Source organism: Schistocerca gregaria, chromosome 10 (genome assembly GCF_023897955.1).
Source record: "Schistocerca gregaria isolate iqSchGreg1 chromosome 10, iqSchGreg1.2, whole genome shotgun sequence".
NCBI lineage: Eukaryota > Metazoa > Arthropoda > Insecta > Orthoptera > Acrididae > Schistocerca > Schistocerca gregaria.
In genome coordinates, this window is record NC_064929.1 from 188,514,815 (window position 1) to 188,536,738 (window position 21,924).

Genomic DNA, 21,924 nt, shown 5'->3' on the forward strand with positions numbered 1-21,924 from the left:
GGTGTAGCTTGCTCGCCAGGTTTCGAGAGGGTGCGTTTCTGGATGAGGTATCGAATATATTGCTTCCCCCTACTTATACCTCCCGAGGAGATCACGAATGTAAAATTAGAGAGATTCGAGCGCGCACGGAGGCTTTCCGGCAGTCGTTCTTCCCGCGAATCATACGCGACTGGAACAGGAAAGGAAGGTAATGACAGTGGGACGTAAAAGTGCCCTCCGCCACAGACCGTTGGGTTGCTTGCGGAGTATTAATGTAGATGTCGATGTAGAAATACATATTTTTTTAGTATTTATGGACTTTCCGTGCATAGAAGCCTCTCTGTTGCCTGTACAGCGACGACAGTAATAGAACCAGCCGACTACTAGGAACGGTTGTTAAAGGATAGAAACAACTCGGCTGCGGGCGGGGAGGCGGCAGGAAGGAACGCCTAGCCCCGCGCCCCCCCTAGCTGCGTCGCAGGTAGGCGCCGTGACGCAAGCAGCGCTAAGCCAATCGCGGCGCGCCAGCCTTCCGGGGTCTTAGGAAGCCCGGCAAGTGGCGGCCGAAACGACTAGACTAGGGGCCGCGGGAGCGGGCGCGGACAGTCCACCGCCGGCGCCGCAGTCTTCAGGATGCCGCTAAACGCAGACCTGGTGAGTAGCCCGTAGCCCGGCAGTTGCGACGTCAGCGACGACATGTGCAGATAATAAACGATTCGTACTAAACGATGTCATTGTTTTCAAAATGCACGCCTTTGACATCAACACACTTTTACGTTCTATGAAACCATTCCTTAAAAGAATGATCTGACAGTTCCCGAGGTACTTCAGAAACCGGGCTGACTTTCGTAATATTCTACTGACTCGACGAAAAATTGATTCCGTGCATTTATTCTTTAATTTTTGAAGATAAAAGGAAATCGTAGGGTACTAGGTCAGGGGTGTTCGGTCGAGGGTCCATGGTGCTTACTTTTAGTATTCAGTTGTCAGCTTTGCTGTATGTAATGACGCATTGTCGTCATAGAAAATTATTTCCGCGAACTTTTTCAAAATATGCTTGTTAGACGGACGTTTGCATATCAGTCGGCGGTAACAGTACATCGACCATCTAGTACTGTAGTACCAAATGGCCTAATTAAAAAAAAAACCTACTAACAACCTTCTTTCCCGCACTGAGAATTCACCGGACGTTACTAGGCTTAGGATGTGTTCGAAAGACCCACTCAGGCAATTGACTTTTCTTTTCAGGGTCGTTACAATAAATCTAAGATTGATCAACACTAACGATATTGCAAACGGGACCTGAAGCGCCACCTTGAAATTTTTGCAGAGTTTTCCTGCACCAGTCAGTGTGTTGTTGTTTTTGATCGGGAGCCATTTTATGTGGATTCCATCGACAGCGAAGTTTTCTCTCTTTTAACTGTTGTTGTAAGATGTTTTGGATTTGACTCATGCCAACCCCCAATGTCGCCCGAATAAATTTATAAGACGTCCGCCAATATTCTTCAGGCGTTGTTGCACCAACAGCGGCGATATTTGCATTGGTAACAGCAGTTCATGGACGTCCTGCACGAAATTCATCACTAACAAGGGGACTGCACTTATTCGTCACCACCGATTTCGTCAAAATTTGTTGTATATGCAGGTCTTGGGCAGAAATCAAAATGACAGAAGTAAAAGCTACAGATGGCCAACTGTTTAGAAGAAAATAGTGTTTCTCGTTCGGGTAGAGCGAGGTGTGTGCCACTTATACTGACGTAGCTTCCAGGTAGCGGGAGGCGCAGTGAAAAGTGTCCATAACGGTAACGCGACTGGCGTGGGGGCGATTCCTGAAGCAAAAACTATTTTTTTTCATTGTTTACGTTTCTTACACTGCAAACATACTTAAATAATCTTCGACTCATTGTAGTTATTGCTATTAGAATGGTATGAGAAAGAAAGGTAAAGAAAATTTTGGGGTTAGAGATAAATTCCCAGGAAGGCATCGCAAGGCGTGTGCGAGAACTTCGTATATAAAATTAAACGCTTTCATTATTTTATAGTTATGATCTATACTTGCTGTAGTGATATTCATCGTAAAAACAGGAGAAGCAGTAATTTTCTCGGCATTTTACATACGGTGTAAACGCTGTACTTTTACAATGGCATGCTTGTTTCAAAATTTCTATTGAAAAACAAACTTGGCTTACATTCAGAAAAGATTCACTCTTATCGCACAGTTTGGCAAGAAACCACGCGTAACGCGTCGTTTCGCAAAATATAGCCGAGGACATCTGGTGATGTACGAGTACAACCGGAACTTATTTTGAGGCAGTGATCTCGGGATGTGATTTCATTTTTACCAAGAACCTTCAAATCGTGTGTAGCTGCCGAGAGCTGCTCGAAGGTCAAAATGAAACTAACGAAATAACACGTCCTGTCCTCTTTAATTACAATACTTTCTTGCAGACGGCGAAAGAAGTAGAACTCATGGACGCTGCAAGAACAATCCTTTCTTGGAGAAATATTTGCTGTCCCAAATTTTCCGTGTCGGCTTTCTATGAAAATATTAATATATACGATTTATTGACCAACTGTCAGAGTTGAGAGGAGAGGAGCCTCGTGTAGCTGTAGATGTAGGTAACTTGCAGCAGTCCTCAGCAATTAGGAGGCCTAGGTTAGTTGAAAAGCCTAGCAGAAAGAAGGTTCTGCTGCTAGGTAGTTCCCACGGTAGAGGTGTGGGCCAGCTGTTGCAGGAAGTGCTGGGGAGTGAGTACCAGGTCACCAGCATTGTGAAGCCTAGTGCAGGGTTAGCTCAGGTGACTGACTGCATAGGGGAGTTGCGTAGGAATTTTACGAAGTAGGATCAGGTAGTGATAGTGGGTGGAGCAGAGAATAGTCTTGATAGGGACGGGGAATATGATGTCAGTGGTGACTTGGTTAAGATAGCTACTCAAACTGGTGGCACTAATGTGCATTTCGTGCAGCTGTTTCAGCGTCATGATCGGCCTCACCTTAATGCGGCTGTTAGGCGCGTTAACGTGGGGCTGGGGAGGGCACTGATGGCGGAGGGCATGGATCACATCTCAGTGGCGCCAGATGGGTCTATCAGTAGACGGAGTTTCACTAGGCATGGCCTGCACCTCAATAGGTATGGGAAGGGGAGGCTGGCTAAGCTTATAGGTGACAGTGTAGTGGGTGGTGGTGGTGATGGTTTTATCACTAATGGAAAAATTCCTGTAGTAGTTGGTGTTAGAGCTGCACCTTTTTGTAGACTGAAGTCAGCTGATAGGTATACCTGCTTAAAGGAAGTGCCTCTAACTAAGGGCTCACCTCCAGATGATGTAATGTTTCCAAGTAGAGAAGGAATTAGCATATTTCATCAAAATATAAGAGGTATTAAAGTTAGTGAAATGCTAATAGATGTTAACTCTGAAATTATTGGTATATCAGAACACCACTTAAATAATTTGATAATTCAGAGCATTCCTTTACCAGGCTACAGATTAGCTGGCTGTTTCGCAAGGAGTTCCTTGCGGGGTGGGGGAGTGGCTCTGTACGTAAAAAGCAGTATTTCATTTGAGTCCATAGACGTATCACGACACTGCACTGAACAGATATTTGAAAGTTGTGCAGCATTAGTTGAATTTAATGAAACTAAACTTCCAATTGCTGTTGTTTATAGGTCCCCTAACTCCGACTTCAGAGCATTTTTGCTTAAGCTAGAGAGGGTTCTTGATTCACTTTGTAGGAAGTACCAGAAAGTAGTTCTATGTGGTGACTTCAATATTAATTTTGTACATCATTGTGCAAGAATAAGGATATTGGTAGATCTCCTAAATTCATATGATCTGATGCAAACTGTGTTTTTTCCAACTAGGGTGCAGGGGAACAGTAGCACAGTCATAGACAATATTTTTATTCATTCTTCATTACTAGATGGGCATTCTATTAGTAAAAGGGTGAATGGCCTTTCAGACAGTGATGCACAAATTTTAACACTAAAAGGTTTTTGTACTCAAACCAATGTCGTATTTAATTACAAACTACGTAGGAAAGTTAATCCAACAGCAATAGAGAGTTTTACAAAACTTGTCAAGGAACAAGAGTGGCAAGATGTTTATAGTGCCGATAATATAGTTGATAAATAAAATGCTTTCCGTAACACATTTATCATGATCTTTGAGAGTTGCTTTCCATTAGAACATTCTAAACGGGGTACTAGCAGTAATGGACAGCCCAGTTGGCTGACTAGTGGGATAAGGATATCATGTAGAACAAAGCGGGAATTATATCAAAATGTTAGAAATAGTCACAATCAAGCTAGAGTAGCCCATTACAAACAGTATTGTATGGTGCTTAAAAATGTTATTAGCAAGGCAAAAAGTATGTGGCATGCAATTAGAATAGCTAATTCACAGGATAAAATTAAAGCCATATGGTCAGTTGTGAAGGTAGTGTCTGATCAGCAGCACAAGGTTGACGATATAAAGTCAGTTTGCAGTAATTATATTTCTGTTACTGATAAACCAGATATATGTACAGTATTTAACAACCATTTTCTGAGCATTGCTGGTGAATTAAATAAAAATTTAGCTTCTACAGGAAATCATATAAATTTCTAAGCAAATGCCTTTCCGAGATTGACGTCTGAAATACTCCTCTGTGATACAGACGAGAGGGAGATTGAGTCAATAATTAAATCACTGAAGACTAAGGACTCTCATGATTATGATGGAGTGCCTAGTAGAATATTAAAGTACTGTGCTGCACGTGTTAGCCCTGTATTTAGCCATATTTGTAATTTTTCCTGTAGGAATGGTCAGTTTCCTGAGCGATTAAAGTACTCAGTAGTAAAACCGCTTTATAAAAAGGGAGAAAGGGATAATGTACATAATTTTAGACCTATTTCTATGCCATCAGTGTTTGCAAAAGTTATCGAAAATGCTGTGTATGTAAGGTTAATTGATTATTTTATATCACACGATTTGCTATCAGATGTACAGTTCGGCTTTAGAAGTCGTTTGACAACTGAAAATGCTATATTCTCTTCTCTCTGTGAGGTACTGGATGGGCTAAAACAATGTTTCGAACGTTTGGCGTATTTTTTGATTTAACAAAGGCATTTGACTGTGTTGATCTCACAATATTGCTCCAGAAGTTGGACCATTACGGAATAAGGGGAGTAGCTCACAATTGGTTCACCTCTTACTTTAGCAACAGGCAGCAAAAGGTCATTATTCATAATGTTGATAACGGCTGTGATGTGGGATCTGAGTGGGGTACTGTCAAGTGGGGGGTGCCCCAGGGATCAGTGTTGGGGCCACTCCTGTTCCTTATTTATATAAATGATATGCCCTCTAGTATTATGGGTAAATCTGAAATATTTCTATTAGCTGATAACACTAGCTTGGTAGTAAAGGATGTTGTGTGCAACATTGACTCGGTTTCAAGTAGAGCAGTACATGACCTCAGTTCATGGCTTGTAGAAAATAAACTAACGTTAAATCACAGTTAGACTCAGTTTTTACAGTTTCTAACACACAATTCAACAAAACCTGACGTTTTAATCTCACAGAACGGGGATACGATTAGTGAAACTGAACAGTTCAAATTCCTAGGTGTTCAGATAGATAGTAAGCTGTCGTGGAAAGCCCACGTTCAGGATCTTGTTCAAAGACTTAATACTTCCATTTTCACTATTCGAACGGTATCGAAAGTGAGTGATACTTCGACACGTAAATTAGTCTACTTAGCTCATTTTAATGCACTTATGTCGTATGGTATTATGTTTTGGGGTAACTCGTCCCATTCTGGAAGTATATTTTTGGCTCAGAAACGGGCGGTTCGGGCAATAAGTGGTGTGAGTTCACAAACCTCTTGTCAACCTCTGTTCACGAGCCTGGGTATTTTGACGTTGGCTTCTCAATATGCATATTCCTTATTGTCGTTTCTTGTTACCAATATTAGTTTATTTCCAACAATAAGCAGCTTTCACTCGGTTAATACTCGGCAGAAATCAAACCTCCATTTGGATCGGACTTCCTTAACTTTTGTGCAAAGAGGTGTGCAGTATACCGCTGCATCCATTTTCAATAAGCTGGCACTTGAATTCAAAAATCTTAGCAGTAATCCACGCGCTTTCAAATCGAAACTGAAGAGTTTCCTCATGGGTCACTCCTTCTATTCTGTCTTGGAGTTCCTTGAAGAATTAACCTGATTCTGACTGTATTGCTGATAGCGTTTGCTTAAACTTATGGACTGATTTTCTTTCACGTTCATGAACATTTATTTTTATCTGTTATTACTACTATGTTGAAATTTCATGTACTGACACGTTCCATGACCTTGGAGATTTGCTCCTCAATTTGGTCCTACGGTACTTGACATGTAAATAAAATAAATAAAAAAATTATTCCGCTATACTGAAAATAAAAAAAATTCCGCATACGCGCTCGATTCAACGATCTTTTGATTACCTTCCTGTGGTCTTTCCGTCGCGCCGACCAGGGCGTATCAACTAAACTAGAACTAATCTTCGTCTGATAAGGCCTCGAAAGGCCAAATGGTACCGACCGACCGCCGTGTCGTCCTCGGCCTATAGATGTCACTGGAGGCCGATATGAAGCGTCATGTGGTCAGCCACCACCTCTCGGCCATTGTCGGTTTTCGTTACTGCAGCTGCTATTTTCCAGTCAGGTAACTCCTCAGTGTATCCCCTTTGCCAACAGCATTCGGCAGTCCCAGACGGTCGCCCATACAAATGCTAGGCGACAACTTTAATAATCTTCCTCGTAGCAGAGGAGAAACGCACTGAGCTCTCACCAGTCTTATTTATATAACAGCAATTAGTTCTGGGGGTTATAATTACCTTTACAAATATTGCCGTTTGTTCGTAGGCTCTGAAAGACCTACTGGTGTAGCTTAACGCTCAGCGCGCTAAGTTGTCGGATAGGGCGGTGAGCCAGGTCCAGATACGCTCGGCGGTTTTGCGAACGTGGTTGGGTGCAGGTTTTAGGCGGTTTTCCACGCTCGTTAATTCCATCAATTATCTGGGAGTACGCATTAGGAGTGATTTAAAATGGAATGATCATATAAAGTTGATAGTCGGTAAAGCAGATGCCAGACTGAGATTCATTGGAAGAATCCTAAGGAAATGCAATCCGAAAACAAAGGAAGTAGGTTAAGTACGTTTGTTCGCCCACTGCTTGAATACTGCTCAGCAGTGTGGGATCCGTACCAGATAGGGTTGATAGAAGAGATAGAGAAATTGCAACGGAGAGCAGCGCGCTTCGTTACAGGATCATTTAGTAATCCCGAAAGCGTTACGAAGGTGATAGATAAACTCCGGTGGAAGAATCTGCAGGAGAGACGCTCAGTAGCTCGGTACGGGCTGTTGTTAAAGTTTCGAGAACATACCTTCACCGAGGAGTCAAGCAGTATATTGCTCCCTCCTAAGTATATCTCGCTAAGAAACCATGAGGATAAAATAATAAAGATTAGAGCCCATACAGAGGCATACCGACAATCTTTCTTTCCACGAAGAATACGAGACTGGAATAGAAGGGAGTACCGATAGAGGTACTCAAGGTTCCCTCCGCCACACACCGTCACGTGGCTTGCGGAGTATGGATGTAGATGTTTAGGCAAATTATGGGCTGGTTTACAATCTTCGCCTCAGACAGTTGATCTGGTACACTGATGAGACAGAGTGTGGCTTTTAGCCGATTCCCCACAAGGTGAGAAAGTGGAGGAGGTGATGCATAGAGAGGAGATGTACAGAGAGGTAGAGGACCTCAGTAAAGAGAGGGAAGGTGGGAAGCAGAAAACGACGTATATCCAATTTAGATACATATTTAGCAATTGCGCAGTACTGCATGGATCGCTAGTAGACACATCAAAAAGAAGGAGCCCTGATATTAGGTGGGATGGCAAGTACTCTCTGACATTCACTTGCAGTTATTTCCAAAGCGCAATTATCACGTTCCTTCTGTTCTAACCTTTACGCAGGCTACGGTGTCCGCTGATTGTCACGATTAGGCAAATTTAATTTACGTAATTCCAACATTGTGTCGGTATCAGTAACTCAATATATTTGTAATTTGTTAATTAGAGTTTCCATCAAGACTGCAAATAATATGTTGATTAGAGACTGGTTTCGAACCATTACCTGTATGATAAGACACAATGTTATTAGTAAGACGTGGAATACAACATTTTTAAAAGATTTTGTGCGCACAGATTACAAAAATGGTTCAAACGGCTCTGAGCACTATGCGATTTAACTTCTGATGTCATCAGTCGCCTAGAGCTTAGAGCTAATTAAACCTAACGAAACTAAGGACATCACACACATCCATGCCCGAGGCAGGATTCGAACCTGCGACCGTAGCGGTCGCTCGGCTCCAGACTGTAGCGTCTAGAAACGCACGGCCACTCCAGCCGGCGCACAGATTACAGCAGTGCAATAAATCTTCTGGGACATATCCGCATTAGTAATGTTTCGCTCTACATGGTACTGTACATCACCGCCTTCAGCCTTTCTTTCTGTCCATCTCCTCCTCCTCCTATCCGTCTCTCTGTGTATCCTCTCGCCCTACTCTTGGTCCATTTCCTGCCGCGAAGGGTTGCCGATCGGTCTGGGGCGGCTCCACCCGTCGGAGCTTCGAGTCCTCCGTCGGGCATGGGTGCGTGTGTTGTCCTTAGCGTAAGTTAGATTAAGTAGTGTGAAAGCATAGGGACCGATGACCACAGCAGTTTGGTTCCAATTTATTCCATTTCCTGCCCCCTTTTCTGTCCTCTTATCCCCCGCGCCCTTTTGACATTGAGCTTTGTTGTATTGTTACTACAAACGAAACCTTTATTGAAGCTATTTAAATTGAGTGAGTAAACCGGTTCAGATCATGGGTATATGACACATGAGAGACATCTCTCAAGCCGCTAGATCTGAGGGAATAGTTTCAACGCGTAGTTTTAGAAGGGAAAAAACAGCACTTTCATGTGTATACAAACTTTGTTTGAAATTCGTCACGAATTTTCCGAGATATTTGGTCATATATATATTTGTTGTTGTGCTCTTCAGTCCTGACACGGGTTTGATGCCGCTCTCCATGCTACTATGCAAGCTCCTTCATCTCCCAGTACCTACTGCAGCCTACATCCTTCTGAATGTGCTTAGTGTATTCATCTCTTGGTCTCCCTCTACGTTTTTACTCTCCACGCTGCCCTCCAATGCTAAACTGGTGATCTCTTGATGCTTCAGAATATGTTCTACCAACCGATCCCTTCTTCTAGTCAAGTTGTACCACAAATTTCTCTTCTCCCCAATTCTATTCAATACCTCCTCATTAGTTATGTGATCTACCCATCTAATCTTCAGCATTCTTCTGTAGCACCACATTTAAAAAGCTTCTATTCTCTTCTTGTCCAAACTAGTTATCATCCATGTTTCACTTCCATACATGGCTACACGCCATACAAATACTTTCAGAAACGACTTCCTGACCCTTAGATCTATGCTCGATGTCAACAAATTCCTCTTCTTCTTAAATGCTTTCCTTGCCATTGCCAGTCTACATTTTATATCCTCTCTACTTCGACCATCATCAGTTACTTTGCTCCCCAAACAACAAAACTCCTTTACTACTTTAAGTGTCTCATTTGCTAATCTAATTCCCTCAGCATCGCCCGACTTAATTCGACTACATTCCATTATCCTCGTTTTGCTTTTGTTGATTTTCATCTTATACCTTCCTTTCAAGACACTATCCATTCCGTTCAACTTCTCTTCCAAGTGCTTTGCAGTCTCTGACAGAATTAGTACATGTCTGTATAAATTTTCATTTGAGTATGTTTTAAAAATTTGAAGTAAATTGGTCAAGCATTTTAGAGATTTTTGGGAACAATGTTAAACAACGATTTGTCTTTGTAAAGGGTGTATTTCCTAACAGTCCTTACTAGCATATTCTCTGGTTTTTCAGCATATATTTTGAGTTTCGTTTTTGCAATGTGTAGCTGCAATCACGCCTTTCATGCGATACCCAATGTCGACAGGAGGCGTCGGTTTGCTCCCTGTGTCGCATGAAAGACTTTTGTTGGGATGATTCCAGCTACACGTTGCAAAAACAAAATTGTATATCTCCGCCTAAACACAAGCGAGAAAGCACCTTACAACTCTTAGGATAGACACGCTGTGATATAAATTCGGCTTCTAACTGGCCAATTATTTAAACAGTTACAGTGTTAGTTAACATATCAGAATTATATAAAATTTCTTATGTTAACCGAGGATTTTCTCACTATTTCTGAATTATAAATATTGTCACTACAAATAACATAACCGTATAAACTTTCCCATTTTTGTGTTGAGGCCGTTAATACACTGAAGCGCCAAAGAAACTGGTATAGGCGTACGTATTCAAATCCAGAGATATGTAAACAGGAAGAATACGGTGCTGCGGTAGGCAACGCCTATGTGACACAAGTATCTGGCGCTGTTGTTAGATCGGTTACAGCTGCCAGCAGTGACAGGTTACCAAGACTTAGTGAATTTGAACGTGGTGTTGTAGTCGGCACACGTGTGACTGGACACATCATTTCCGAGGTAGAGATGAAATGGAGATTTTCCCGTACGACTATTTCACAAGTGTACCATGAATATCAGGAATCCGCTAAAACATCACATCTCAGACATTGCTGCGACCGGGAAAAGATCCTGTAATAACGGGACCAACGATGACTGAAGAGAATCGCTCACCGTGACACAAGTGCAACCCTTCCGCAAATTGCTACAGATTTCAATGATCGGCCATCAACATGTGTCAGCGTGCGAACCATTCAACGAAATGTAATCGATATGGGTTTTCGGAGCCGAAGGCCCATTCATGTACCCTTGATGACTGCACGACACAAAGCCTTAAGCCTCGCTTGGGCTCGTCAACACCGACTTTGGACTGTTGATGACTCGAAACATGTTGCCTGGACGGACGACTCACGTTTCGAATTGTATCTAGCGGATGGGCGTGTACCGGTATGGAGACAACGTCATGAATGTATGGACCCCGCATGTCAGCAGGGGACTGTTAAAGGTGGTAGAGACTCTGTAATTGTGTTGGGCGTATGCAGTTGAAGTCGTATGGGACCCCTGATACATCTAGCCACGACTCTGACAGCTGGCACGTACGTAAGCATCCTGTCTGATCATCTGCATCCATTTACGTCCATTGTGCATACCGATGGACTTGGGCAATTCCAGCACGACAATGCGACGCCCCACACGACGGATGGTTGCATCCGTATTTGGCGACATCACGGTGAACGCACATTCGAAGAGTGTATTCGTCATCGCCATACTGGCGTATCACCCGGCGTGATGGTATGGGGTGCTATTGGTTACACGTCTCGGTCACCTCTTGTTCGCATTGACGGCACTTTGAACAGTGGACGTTAGATTTCAGATGTGTTACGACCCTTGGCTCTTCCCTTCATTCAGTCCCTGCGAAACCGTACATTTCAGCAGGATCATGCACGACCGCATGTTGCAGGTCCTGTACGGGATACAGAAAATGTTCGACTGCTGCCCTGGCCAGGACATTCTCCAGATCTCTCACCAACTGAAAACGTCTAGTCAATGGTGGCCGAGCAACTGGCTCGTCACAATACACCAGTCGCTACTCTTGATGAACTGTGGTATCGTGATGAAGCTGCATGGGCAGCTGTACTTGTACACTCCATCCAAGCTCTGCTTGACTCAATGCCGAGGCGTATCAAGGCCGTTGTTACGGCCAAAGGTGGTCGTTCTGGGTACTCACTTCTCAGGACCTAAGCACCCAAATTGCGTGAAAATGTAATCAGATGTCAGTTCTAGTATAATATATTTGTCCAATGAATAGCGGTTTATCATCTGCATTTCTTCTTGGTGTAGCAGTTTTAATTGTCAGCAGTGTATGTTCAAGTACGGGAGATCGCGGGTAATACGGAGAGTTGGTCTCCGTAGTATGGGGTGGAGGTGGCTCGGGTTTCTACGCACGTGCTCGGCTGTGCCGGTGTGCCGCACACAGCACATCTCCGTCACGGCACGCTGCGGGTCCAGTTAACGCAGCGTGGAGCACAGTGTATGCGGCGTGGTAACCGGAGCCTCAGCGCCTGGCGGCGGCGGCGGCTGTGGTTAGTCGCTGGCCCGCTGCCGACCTGAGCACACACACCACACGCTCTCAATAGAGACAGACAGCGGCCGCGCGTCGCTGCCCCAGCACGCAGCTCGAGCCTCGGGTGAGTAACGGCGCGCGTCGCTGCCGACGCTGTAAAAGTAACCCGTCAAGTGCTTTTAGGGTGCGTTCACAGTGCCAAGGAGGCGTGTCTCGCCCCACAAGTATCTCAGTGTGCTATCCCCCTGCACGCACTCACCTCGCTGTTGAGCTCACGAGTCATGCGTCGGTGGGAGGATGAGTGGCTGGAAGTGACTGGCAATAATCTCCGTATAGTCAAGCCCGCAACGCGTGTGTGGTGCACTTCCTTTCAGCCCCGTCGACGGGACGAGGTTCTCCTAGCTCGGCTTCGGATAGGCCACAGCCCTGTGACGCATGGCTTCCTGCTCCGGCGGAAGTACCCTCCAGTGTGTGGTGCTTGTGGCGTCTAGGTCACTGTGCGCAACGTTTTATTGGATTGCGTTTTATTTTCTGACCAGCGGGGCGCGGCTGACTTGCCAGCGGACGTGCCATCTCTTTTAGGCAACACCCGGACGAATGCGGTTAAAGTTTTGAAGTTCTGTGCCGTGTCAAATGTCTTTACAAAGATTTTATAGGGAGGATCTTAATTTGCTTACTGTGTGGCCCATATTTTATATAAGTGGCCATCCAATGACAATGTACTGTGGCATTCTTGTCGCTACGTTTTCCCTTTCCTTACGTTCTACTTTCTTATGTCGCATTTTACTTCTTTTCCTGCTTTCTTTGCGTGTGTGTTTCAGTGTTATTAGGTCTGTCCACATTCGTTCACTTTAATGTGTGTCAGGGCGCTGATGACCTCGACGTTGAGCGCCCATAAACACACACACACACACACACACACACACACACACACACACACAGCGTTGTCATAGTGAGTCCGATCTCCCTCGTTAGTTTTTGGCTTGGTCAAGCAGACTAGGTCACGTTACGTTAGACTTTACTTATCAAGTAGTTAGAGTTTAACCTGTTAGGGTGGCGTGGATACCATGACGCCTCTTTGCTTAAATACGAGTGCTGTATTGCGGCTTTGCTATTAAAGAGACGTCGAATACATGTGAATGAGCTTTCTCATCTCGTTAAGAAAGTGGCGAGCACTATACACTCTTTTAAGAATAAGGAGACAAGTTATACGAATGTATGAGGTGATGGGAGAAACGTTCTGTTACCTGATCCAGACAATTCGGGATGACCTTGAAAAACAAATCATAAACACTCTGTTACGTTGTATTTATTTAAAGCTGTGCTTCAAGGAGTCTCATTTAGCACACGACAAGCATAAATTGTGGCTTAAGATACTCTGATAACCTAAAACACTTATAAGTGGAAATCTATACCGTACACAACATTTGAAAACATTAACACAATTACTACCCTACTGGCATAAAACACCAGTAAGCTGTAATAATAATCTATAGACAACTAATGACGACCTACCGCAAAAAAGATCCAGTACAGTAGCTATAAGATACGCCGCCCTTTTTACTACACAAATTATTTTGTCAGGTTGTAATCTATGCCTAAAACGTCCAGTAAACGTTTTATATATTTAAAGTTTCGACTACATCTGCGGTTTCAGTCCATAGATATCCCGATTATGATATTTTCATCGTCAGGATGCCACAAAGTCACACTTTATTTTTTCTTTTCTTTTTTTTTTACTTTATTGAGTTTCGGTTTCCCCCGAAGGAGGCGGGCTGGCAGCAGCTTAGTACGCCGCTCTTCAGCGTACAGAATTGAAGATAATAAATAATAAAAGCAGGCGATAAAATCGGTGACTTAATTGATAAAATGGCGGACAATTGTCGAACTTAAAACATAAAACAAAGGGGTTGACGATGCTAATAAAATACACAGGAAGCAGACAGGTACAATAATAGACAGGCAATTAAAAAATCACGGCGACAGTCTGGTTTCTGTTCACAACAGATGTGAAATTCACACCCAGCGACAGCATCATTTCTGTTCGCAACACTTTGGAAAGACGCACAACACTGAACACTCACTTGAACACTGCACTAAAAAGTTGGCACAAATATGACATAGCATAGCCGTGGGCAGTCGAGGGGAATCGGGACAAATGATTGGAAGGAAAAGGGGGGGGGGAGGAGAGGAAAACCGAAGTGGCGGGGGGGGGGAGGCAAAGTCACACTTTCTTAGACTGAACATACCAATTTCTCACGCTCTATACTTCGTTGCGAGAACGTTGGCCGATCTGACCGAAGAAAACAAACTGACTTCAATTTCACCGATTGTCGTCAGAAGTCTGTACGCTCGGAACATAAGATCGCTTATAGTGTGACGACGCACTTTGTGGGTTGCTGATTTGAAAAGACCGGCCGTCTTCAGCCGATGTCGGTCGTCGGCAGAATCCACCGATATCGGAGCGACTGTGGCCGCATCCTTATGCGTAACATATTTCACGTCAATATATGAAAGTAAATTTTGCCGTCACCAATGCTGCAACGCACGGCAATATTGCTGGTATTGCAGGTAGCTGCCGGCGTATTGCTGATGGGTTGGCGGTATTGTCTACCGAGGGTGGAAAAATGTTTCGTGTTGCAGCGCTGTCTGTATCCTTGTCTCTGTATGCTTACCTGTCGCTCTCGCCTCTATTTGCTACTTCTCTCACCGACAGCGCTGCAGTCACGCGTCTGAGCGAAAACAATATCGTTTCGCTTTTGTTAGAGCGTATGCGCGCGTACGTAAATACAGCCACCCGCTTTGTTATTTGTCGCGAGTTTCTTGTGCGCAGCAATGGCGAAGTGGACGAAAGAGAGAACTATCAATTTCATAAATGTGATTTATCTACGACCAAAGCTATGCGATGTCGAAAGTAATGCCATAGTGAGAAAAATCTGAAAAGGACAGCTATTGCCTGTGAGTTCGGAATGAGCCTTCGTTTTGTTGTGAGTTTTATCACGTATGATGATGAACGAAAATAAAACATAAATAAAAACCGTATTCTTATTCCAGACTTACCTTAACGAAATCCTCGAGTCCTATCAAAGACTGCTCGTATCTTGATGCTTATTGATGAATGAATTCTAAAGACGTTTATTAAGGCCGGCCGGAGTGGCCGTGCTGTTCTAGGAACTACAGTCTGGAGCCGAGCGACCACTACGGTCTCAAGTTAGAATCCTGCCTCGGGCATGGACGTGTGTGATGTCCTTATGTTAGTTCGGTTTAATTAGTTCTAAGTTCTAGGCGACTGATGACCTCAGAAGTTATGTCGCATAGTGCTCAGAGCCATTTGAACCATTTGAACGTTTATTAAACTTTTGCTCGATCACCAGTAGCTGAAAAGCGAAGGGTGATCATTATTCGGGTTTTCACTGGTGTACACTGTATCATATTTGTATCTGTTCTAGCAATTCTCCGATCAATTGCTTTTACACCACTCAAGGAATAACGTTAGAAAGAACAAGAGAAATAGGGCCTTGTTCTTTCTTTTAAGTAGGCGGAATGCTTCAGAAAATTTAGCTACTGAACTGATGCTCTATACAGACCTTATCCAGAATGCTGAGATAAGATTCTGAATATGTCGTTTAAATACATTTCGTCCGAGAATACGTGTACCACTGACAACGAGATTAGCCATCGCTCTTCAGTTTATGTCTACTGGTGTTTCATTTACAAATGTTTTGAAAGTGCATTTATACACACCTTCGTACAACGCTCTAGTGCAAAGAATCAACGAATTCATTAACATAGCTTATAGTAACAATCAACCGTTTATGTAAATATTTTATGAACTTTAGCCAGTACAGTGGGAAAGCTATTAACGGAAGAGGTCGGTGAAAGACAGAGCTAACCAGCAAGTGCATATTTTGAGTTGCTACGTATTATATGTCTGATTAAATTCAAAGGCGGAAATACTAATTTAGGAAGGCAAAACAACCTGTACAGCAGACAGCTCCTCCTAGCGGTAAATACAGAAAAAGGCTGTAACTGACATGTGGCACATTCGAAAAAGCGAACTACACTGAAGCGCCAAAGAAACTGGTACAAGAATGCGTATTCAAATACAGATGTATGTAAACAGCCAGAACACGGCGCTGCGGTCGGCAACGCCTACATAGGACAACAAGTGCCTGGTGCAGTTGTTAGATCGTTTACTGCTGCTACAACGGCAGGCTATCAAGATTTACTCGTAATGGAGTTTAAACGTGGTGCTACAGTCGGCGCACGATCGATGGCACACATTATCTCCGAGGCAGCGATGAAGTGGGGATTTTCTCGTATGACCATTTTACGAGCGTGAATATCAGGAATCCGGTAAAACATCAAATCTCCGATATTGCTGCGACCGGAAAAAGAAAATCGTTCAACGTGACAGAGGTGCAAGCCTTCCACAAATTTCTGCAAATTTCAATACTGGGCCATCAGCAAGTATAAGCGTGCGAACCATTCAACGAAACATCATCGACACTGACTTTCGGAGTTGAAAACCCACTCGTGTACCCTTGATGACTGCGCGACACAAAGCTTTACGCCTCGCATGGGCCCATCGACACTCGTTGGACTGTTGCCTGGTCGGACGAGTCTCGTTTCATATTGTATCGAGCGGATGGACACGTACGGGTATGGAAACAACCTCATGATCCATGAACTCTGCATGTCAGCAGGGGACTGTTCAAGCTGGTGGAGGCTCTGTAATGGTGTGGGGCGTGTGCAGTTGGAGTGGGAGAAAAGGGACCCATGATATATCTACATACAAATCTGACGTTTGCATCCATTCATGTCTGATCACCTGCGTACATTCATGTCGATTGTCCATTCAAACAAGACAATGCGACACCCCACACGTCCAGAATCGCTACAGAGTAGCTCCAGAAACATTATTCTCAGTTTAAACTCATCCGCTGGCAACCGAACTCCCCAGACATGAACATTACTGAGAATATCTGGAATGCCCTGCAACATGCTGTTCAGAAGAGGCTCCACCCCCTAGTACTCTTATGGATTTATGCACATCCCTGCAGGATTCATGGTGTCAATTTCCTCCAGCTTCAGACGTTAGTCGAGTAAATGCCACGTCATGTTGTTGGACTTCTGCGTGCTGCGATAATAGGCAGGTGTACCAGTTTCTTTGGCTCTTCAGTTTTCCACCGACCCCTGATGATACACCTGCGACCAGAATTGTACGGCGTTAGAAGTAACGTATACAAACATCACGATAATAAAAGGACAGTTGGCAAGTTACTGCCCACGAACCACATACACGATATGGACATTCAAAGAAGCGCAGTCGTCGTAAGAATGTGTGCAGATCTTCTACTACGATGGTCGCAAAGAGGATGCCCTTTTTCAGATATAGGTGCTTGTGTTATTATTATTGTTATTATTATACCTGAGCAGCCGATGTGTGGTCGGGTATGTACACTCCTGGAAATTGAAATACGAACACCGTGAATTCATTGTCCCAGGAAGGGGAAACTTTATTGACACATTCCTGGGGTCAGATACATCACATGATCACACTGACAGAACCACAGGCACAAAGATACAGGCAACAGAGCATGCACAATGTCGGCACTAGTACAGTGTATATCCACCTTTCGCAGCAATGCAGGCTGCTATTCTCCCATGGAGACGATCGTAGAGATGCTGGATGTAGTCCTGTGGAACGGCTTGCCATGCCATTTCCACCTGGCACCTCAGTTGGACCAGCGTTCGTGCTGGACGTGCAGACCGCGTGAGACGACGCTTCATCCAGTCCCAAACATGCTCAATGGGGGACAGATCCGGAGATCTTGCTGGCCAAGGTAGTTGACTTACACCTTCTAAAGCACGTTGGGTGGCACGGGATACATGCGGACGTGCATTGTCCTGTTCGAACAGCAAGTTCCCTTGCCGGTCTAGGAATGGTAGAACGATGGGTTCGATGACGGTTTGGATGTACCGTGCACTATTCACTGTCCCCTCGATGATCACCACAGGTGTACGGTCAGTGTAGGAGATCGCTCCCCACACCATGATGCCGGGTGTTGGCCCTGTGTGCCTCGATCGTATGCAGTCCTGATTGTGGCGCTCACCTGCACGGCGCCAAACATTCATACGACCATCATTGGCACCAAGGCAGAGGCGACTCTCATCGCTGAAGACGACACGTCTCCATTCGTCCCTCGATTCACGCCTGTCGCGACACCACTGGAGGCGGGCTGCACGATGTTGGGGCGTGAGCGGAAGACGGCCTAACGGTGTGCGGGACCGTAGCCCAGCTTCATGGAGACGGTTGCGAATGGTCCTCGCCGATACCCCAGGAGCAACAGTGTCCCTAATTTGCTGGGAAGTGGCGGTGCGGTCCCCTACGGCACTGCGTAGGATCCTACGGTCTTGGCGTGCATCCGTGCGTCGCTGCGGTCCGGTCCCAGGTCGACGGGCACGTGCACCTTCCGCCGACCACTGGCGACAACATCGATGTACTGTGGAGACCTCACGCCCCACGTGTTGAGCAATTCGGCGGTACGTCCACCCGGCCTCCCGCATGCCCACTATACGCCCTCGCTCAAAGTCCGTCAACTGCACATACGGTTCACGTCCACGCTGTCGCGGCATGCTACCAGTGTTGAAGACTGCGATGGAGCTCCGTATGCCACGGCTGACACTGACGGCGGCGGTGCACAAATGCTGCGCAGCTAGCGCCATTCGACGGCCAACACCGCGGTTCCTGGTTTGTCCGCTGTGCCGTGCGTGTGATCATTGCTTGCACAGCCCTCTCGCAGTGTCCGGAGCAAGTATGGTGGGTCTGACACACCGGTGTCAATGTGTTCTTTTTTCCATTTCCAGGAGTGTATTTATTCCAGTACTGTGAGTGTATTACCTCCTTTCCTTTCTCTATCTTCATCACCTCCTCTTTTCTTCCTCTCTTTCTGCTGCTCATCCCCTCCTCCCCGATATTGGTGTCCACCACCTCCCCCACCCCTTCTGTCTGTCGATTATTTGCTCCCCCCCCTCCCCCACCCTACCTCTCTCTACTTTATCAGCACCATCCCAATAGGAGCTTGCTGGTTCTTACGGCTACAACGTTCTTTCGAGATACTAAAGTTTGACTGCAATCAATCTAGGGGTTTAGGAAGAATTTTTTATCCCTGGCATTGATGTCTTACACACGTTTCACGTGTATTAAACCTGTTTATTATACAGGGTCACAACTATTGAACTATATGAAAAAACTTAAATTAGTTATGAACTACAACGTGCACACACTTTATTCAACATGTAAACGTCACTACAGATATTCGGAGTTAGGTGATGTCATGTTCGATAAGTCTTCCATCATTGGTGAAGATGTGGCGCAGACGAATAGCGAAATTCTGCATGAACCCCTGAAGTGTCGGAACGTCGATGCTGTCGATGACCTCCTGAATGGCTGTTTTCAGCTCAGGAATGGTTTTGGGGTTATTGTTGTGCACCTTGTCTTTAATATAGTCCTTCAAAGAGGGGTCGCAGGTGTTCAGATCCGGAGAATATGGCGGCCAATCGAGGCCCATGCCAGTGGCCTCTGGGTGCCCCAGAGCCAGAAGGCGGTCCCAAAAGTGCTCCTCCAGAACATAGCTCTCCTGCTTCTTTAGTGTCGAGCTCCGTCTTGCGTGAACCACATCTTGTCGAAATCAGGGCCATTTTGGATGAAGGGGATGAAATCGTCTTCCAAAACCTTCACATACTGTTCAGTAGTTACCGTGCCATCGAGGAATATCGCGCCGATTATTCCGTGACTGGACATTGCACACCACACAGTCACCTGTTGAGGGCGAAGAGACTTCTCGATCGCGAAATGCGGATTCACAGTCCCCCAAATAAGCCAATTGTGCTAATTGACGAACTCATATTTACATCAAAGTCATTTTCGTCAATTCTGTGGACGATTGTGTTGGCGTGACACAACCGCTGTTCCATGGCCCCGGGGTTTAATGGCTGGTGTATTTGAATTTTGTATGGGAAGAGATGAAGATCTTCAACAATTCGTTGCAGTGTCTCCCGGTCGATTCCAACTTGTTGTGCAGCTCGTCTGTCCGATTTCCTGGGGCTGATTTGGAGCACAGCGCTTGTTTTCTCGATGTTTTCAAGCGTTTTCACCCTTTTTGGAGACCAGCATTGCTAACAGTGTCACCACGAACTTTACCCGTGCTGTCAAACTTCCGAACCGAAATTCTTGATTGTTAACATACTTGAACCGGTTGTCTTCAACTTGAACTCGATCGCGAACTTCCTTTAAGCCGCAAGCTGCCTGTTATTGCTAGCATAGTTGGCCTCCAAAACCGCTATACGCTGAGGGACGCTGTACCGTGACACTTTCACATGCAAATGGCAGACAACAAAAAGGATCGTGCGCATCCGTATACCAATTCCCGTCATACCCACGGCCAACCGCGCAGTTTGAACATTCTAACGCAAACCGTACAGAATTATGAGGATTTTATTTCGTGTAGACCAATAATTGTTACCTTGAACTTTAACGTATTTCGGTCTTCAGTTTCGTTTCGCGCAGCTGAGCTTTTATGACGTCATATCTCCTGAACTGTATGTCGTACTGTGATTTAATTTTTTAGGCACATTCAGAGGCCTACACAGATGCCCTCTGCAAAATGTGTTACCAGTAGAGTTAGCAATAAAGAAATGATAAATTAACACGTCGTACCTGGTGTGGCAGTTTTACTGCATGAGCAGCAAAAATTTAATAACGGATCAACTTTTTTCCTTCCATTGTGTTGAGAGTGTTGTCAGCGAGAAAAAGTTTGGTAAAGGTTTGAAATTATGTGTAACGTCTGTTGCCAAGTTACGAGGTGCTCTAACTCTCGAATGCTCGATGAATAACGTCTAGCTATTCCTGTGAACTACACTGCTTTTTCACCTCCACCCCACGCCCACCCCTTTGATAAGTAGATAATTCTTACACCCATAATGATTTTTTCAGACAGTAAGCAATATGTGTATAAAGTTTCGCTGAAATCGGTTAAATGGTCTAGGAGGAAATGTGGAATATGCATACATACATTCATACATACATACACGCGTCCGTTTTTATGGTTACGTACCTCAGTCGGTAAAAACGACGACCTTATAAGATCACTTTGTTGTCAACCTCTCTGTCCAACTGTTGACCATCATTTTTCTCAGAAAGGGCAGATGTGTCAAGTTGAAAATTGTGTCACATGCTGAGGTCTATAGGTCATTTGCGGTGTAATGAATGTACTCTTCTAAATCTCTTCCCATACGGAACGCTGATTCTGAAAGACATTCAGAAAGTTGTAGATGAAGGTGGTTACGTGTGTATAGCAACAAATCCCGAAGGACACACTGCCTGGAGCAAACTTAATGTCGAGTTATGGAGGCACCAGAAATCGATCCAATAATAATGAAGCCAGACCTCCAGCAAGGCATGCGGATGAATTTGATCTGCGTCGTCAGCAAAGGGGATTTCCCGATTGCTATACAATGGCCAAAAGATGGAGTAGCAATAACTTATGAATAAAGAGTGTCCGAGAAGAATTTTGATAAGTATTCGAGCATCCTCAGTTTCAACAGCCTTGCGATGAGACTTACCGGATATTACACATGTCAGGCATCAAATGCTGCTGCCTCGCGGAACTACACAGTGGAAGTCGTTGTTAATGACCATAATTTTACGTCTGGCACTTGGTGGGGAGCCAATATTTTTCTTAATTCATGGACAACTTTGAGTCTGACAACATATAAATTACCCTGCAATATAAAGACATAAAAACAAATATGGTAC

The 21,924-nt window shown here is 44.7% G+C and overlaps 1 protein-coding gene across 1 annotated transcript in view; it reads left to right on the plus strand.

Moving 5' to 3' along the window:
- Positions 1 to 571: 571 nt before the first annotated feature.
- LOC126293315 (chaoptin) overlaps positions 572 to 21,924 on the plus strand; it is a 253,508-nt gene continuing 232,155 nt past the window's right edge. The window contains exon 1 of the mRNA XM_049986461.1: positions 572 to 633. Coding sequence (XP_049842418.1) covers positions 613 to 633 — 21 coding nt within the window. The 5' untranslated portion in view covers positions 572 to 612. The remainder of the gene's footprint in view (positions 634 to 21,924) is intronic.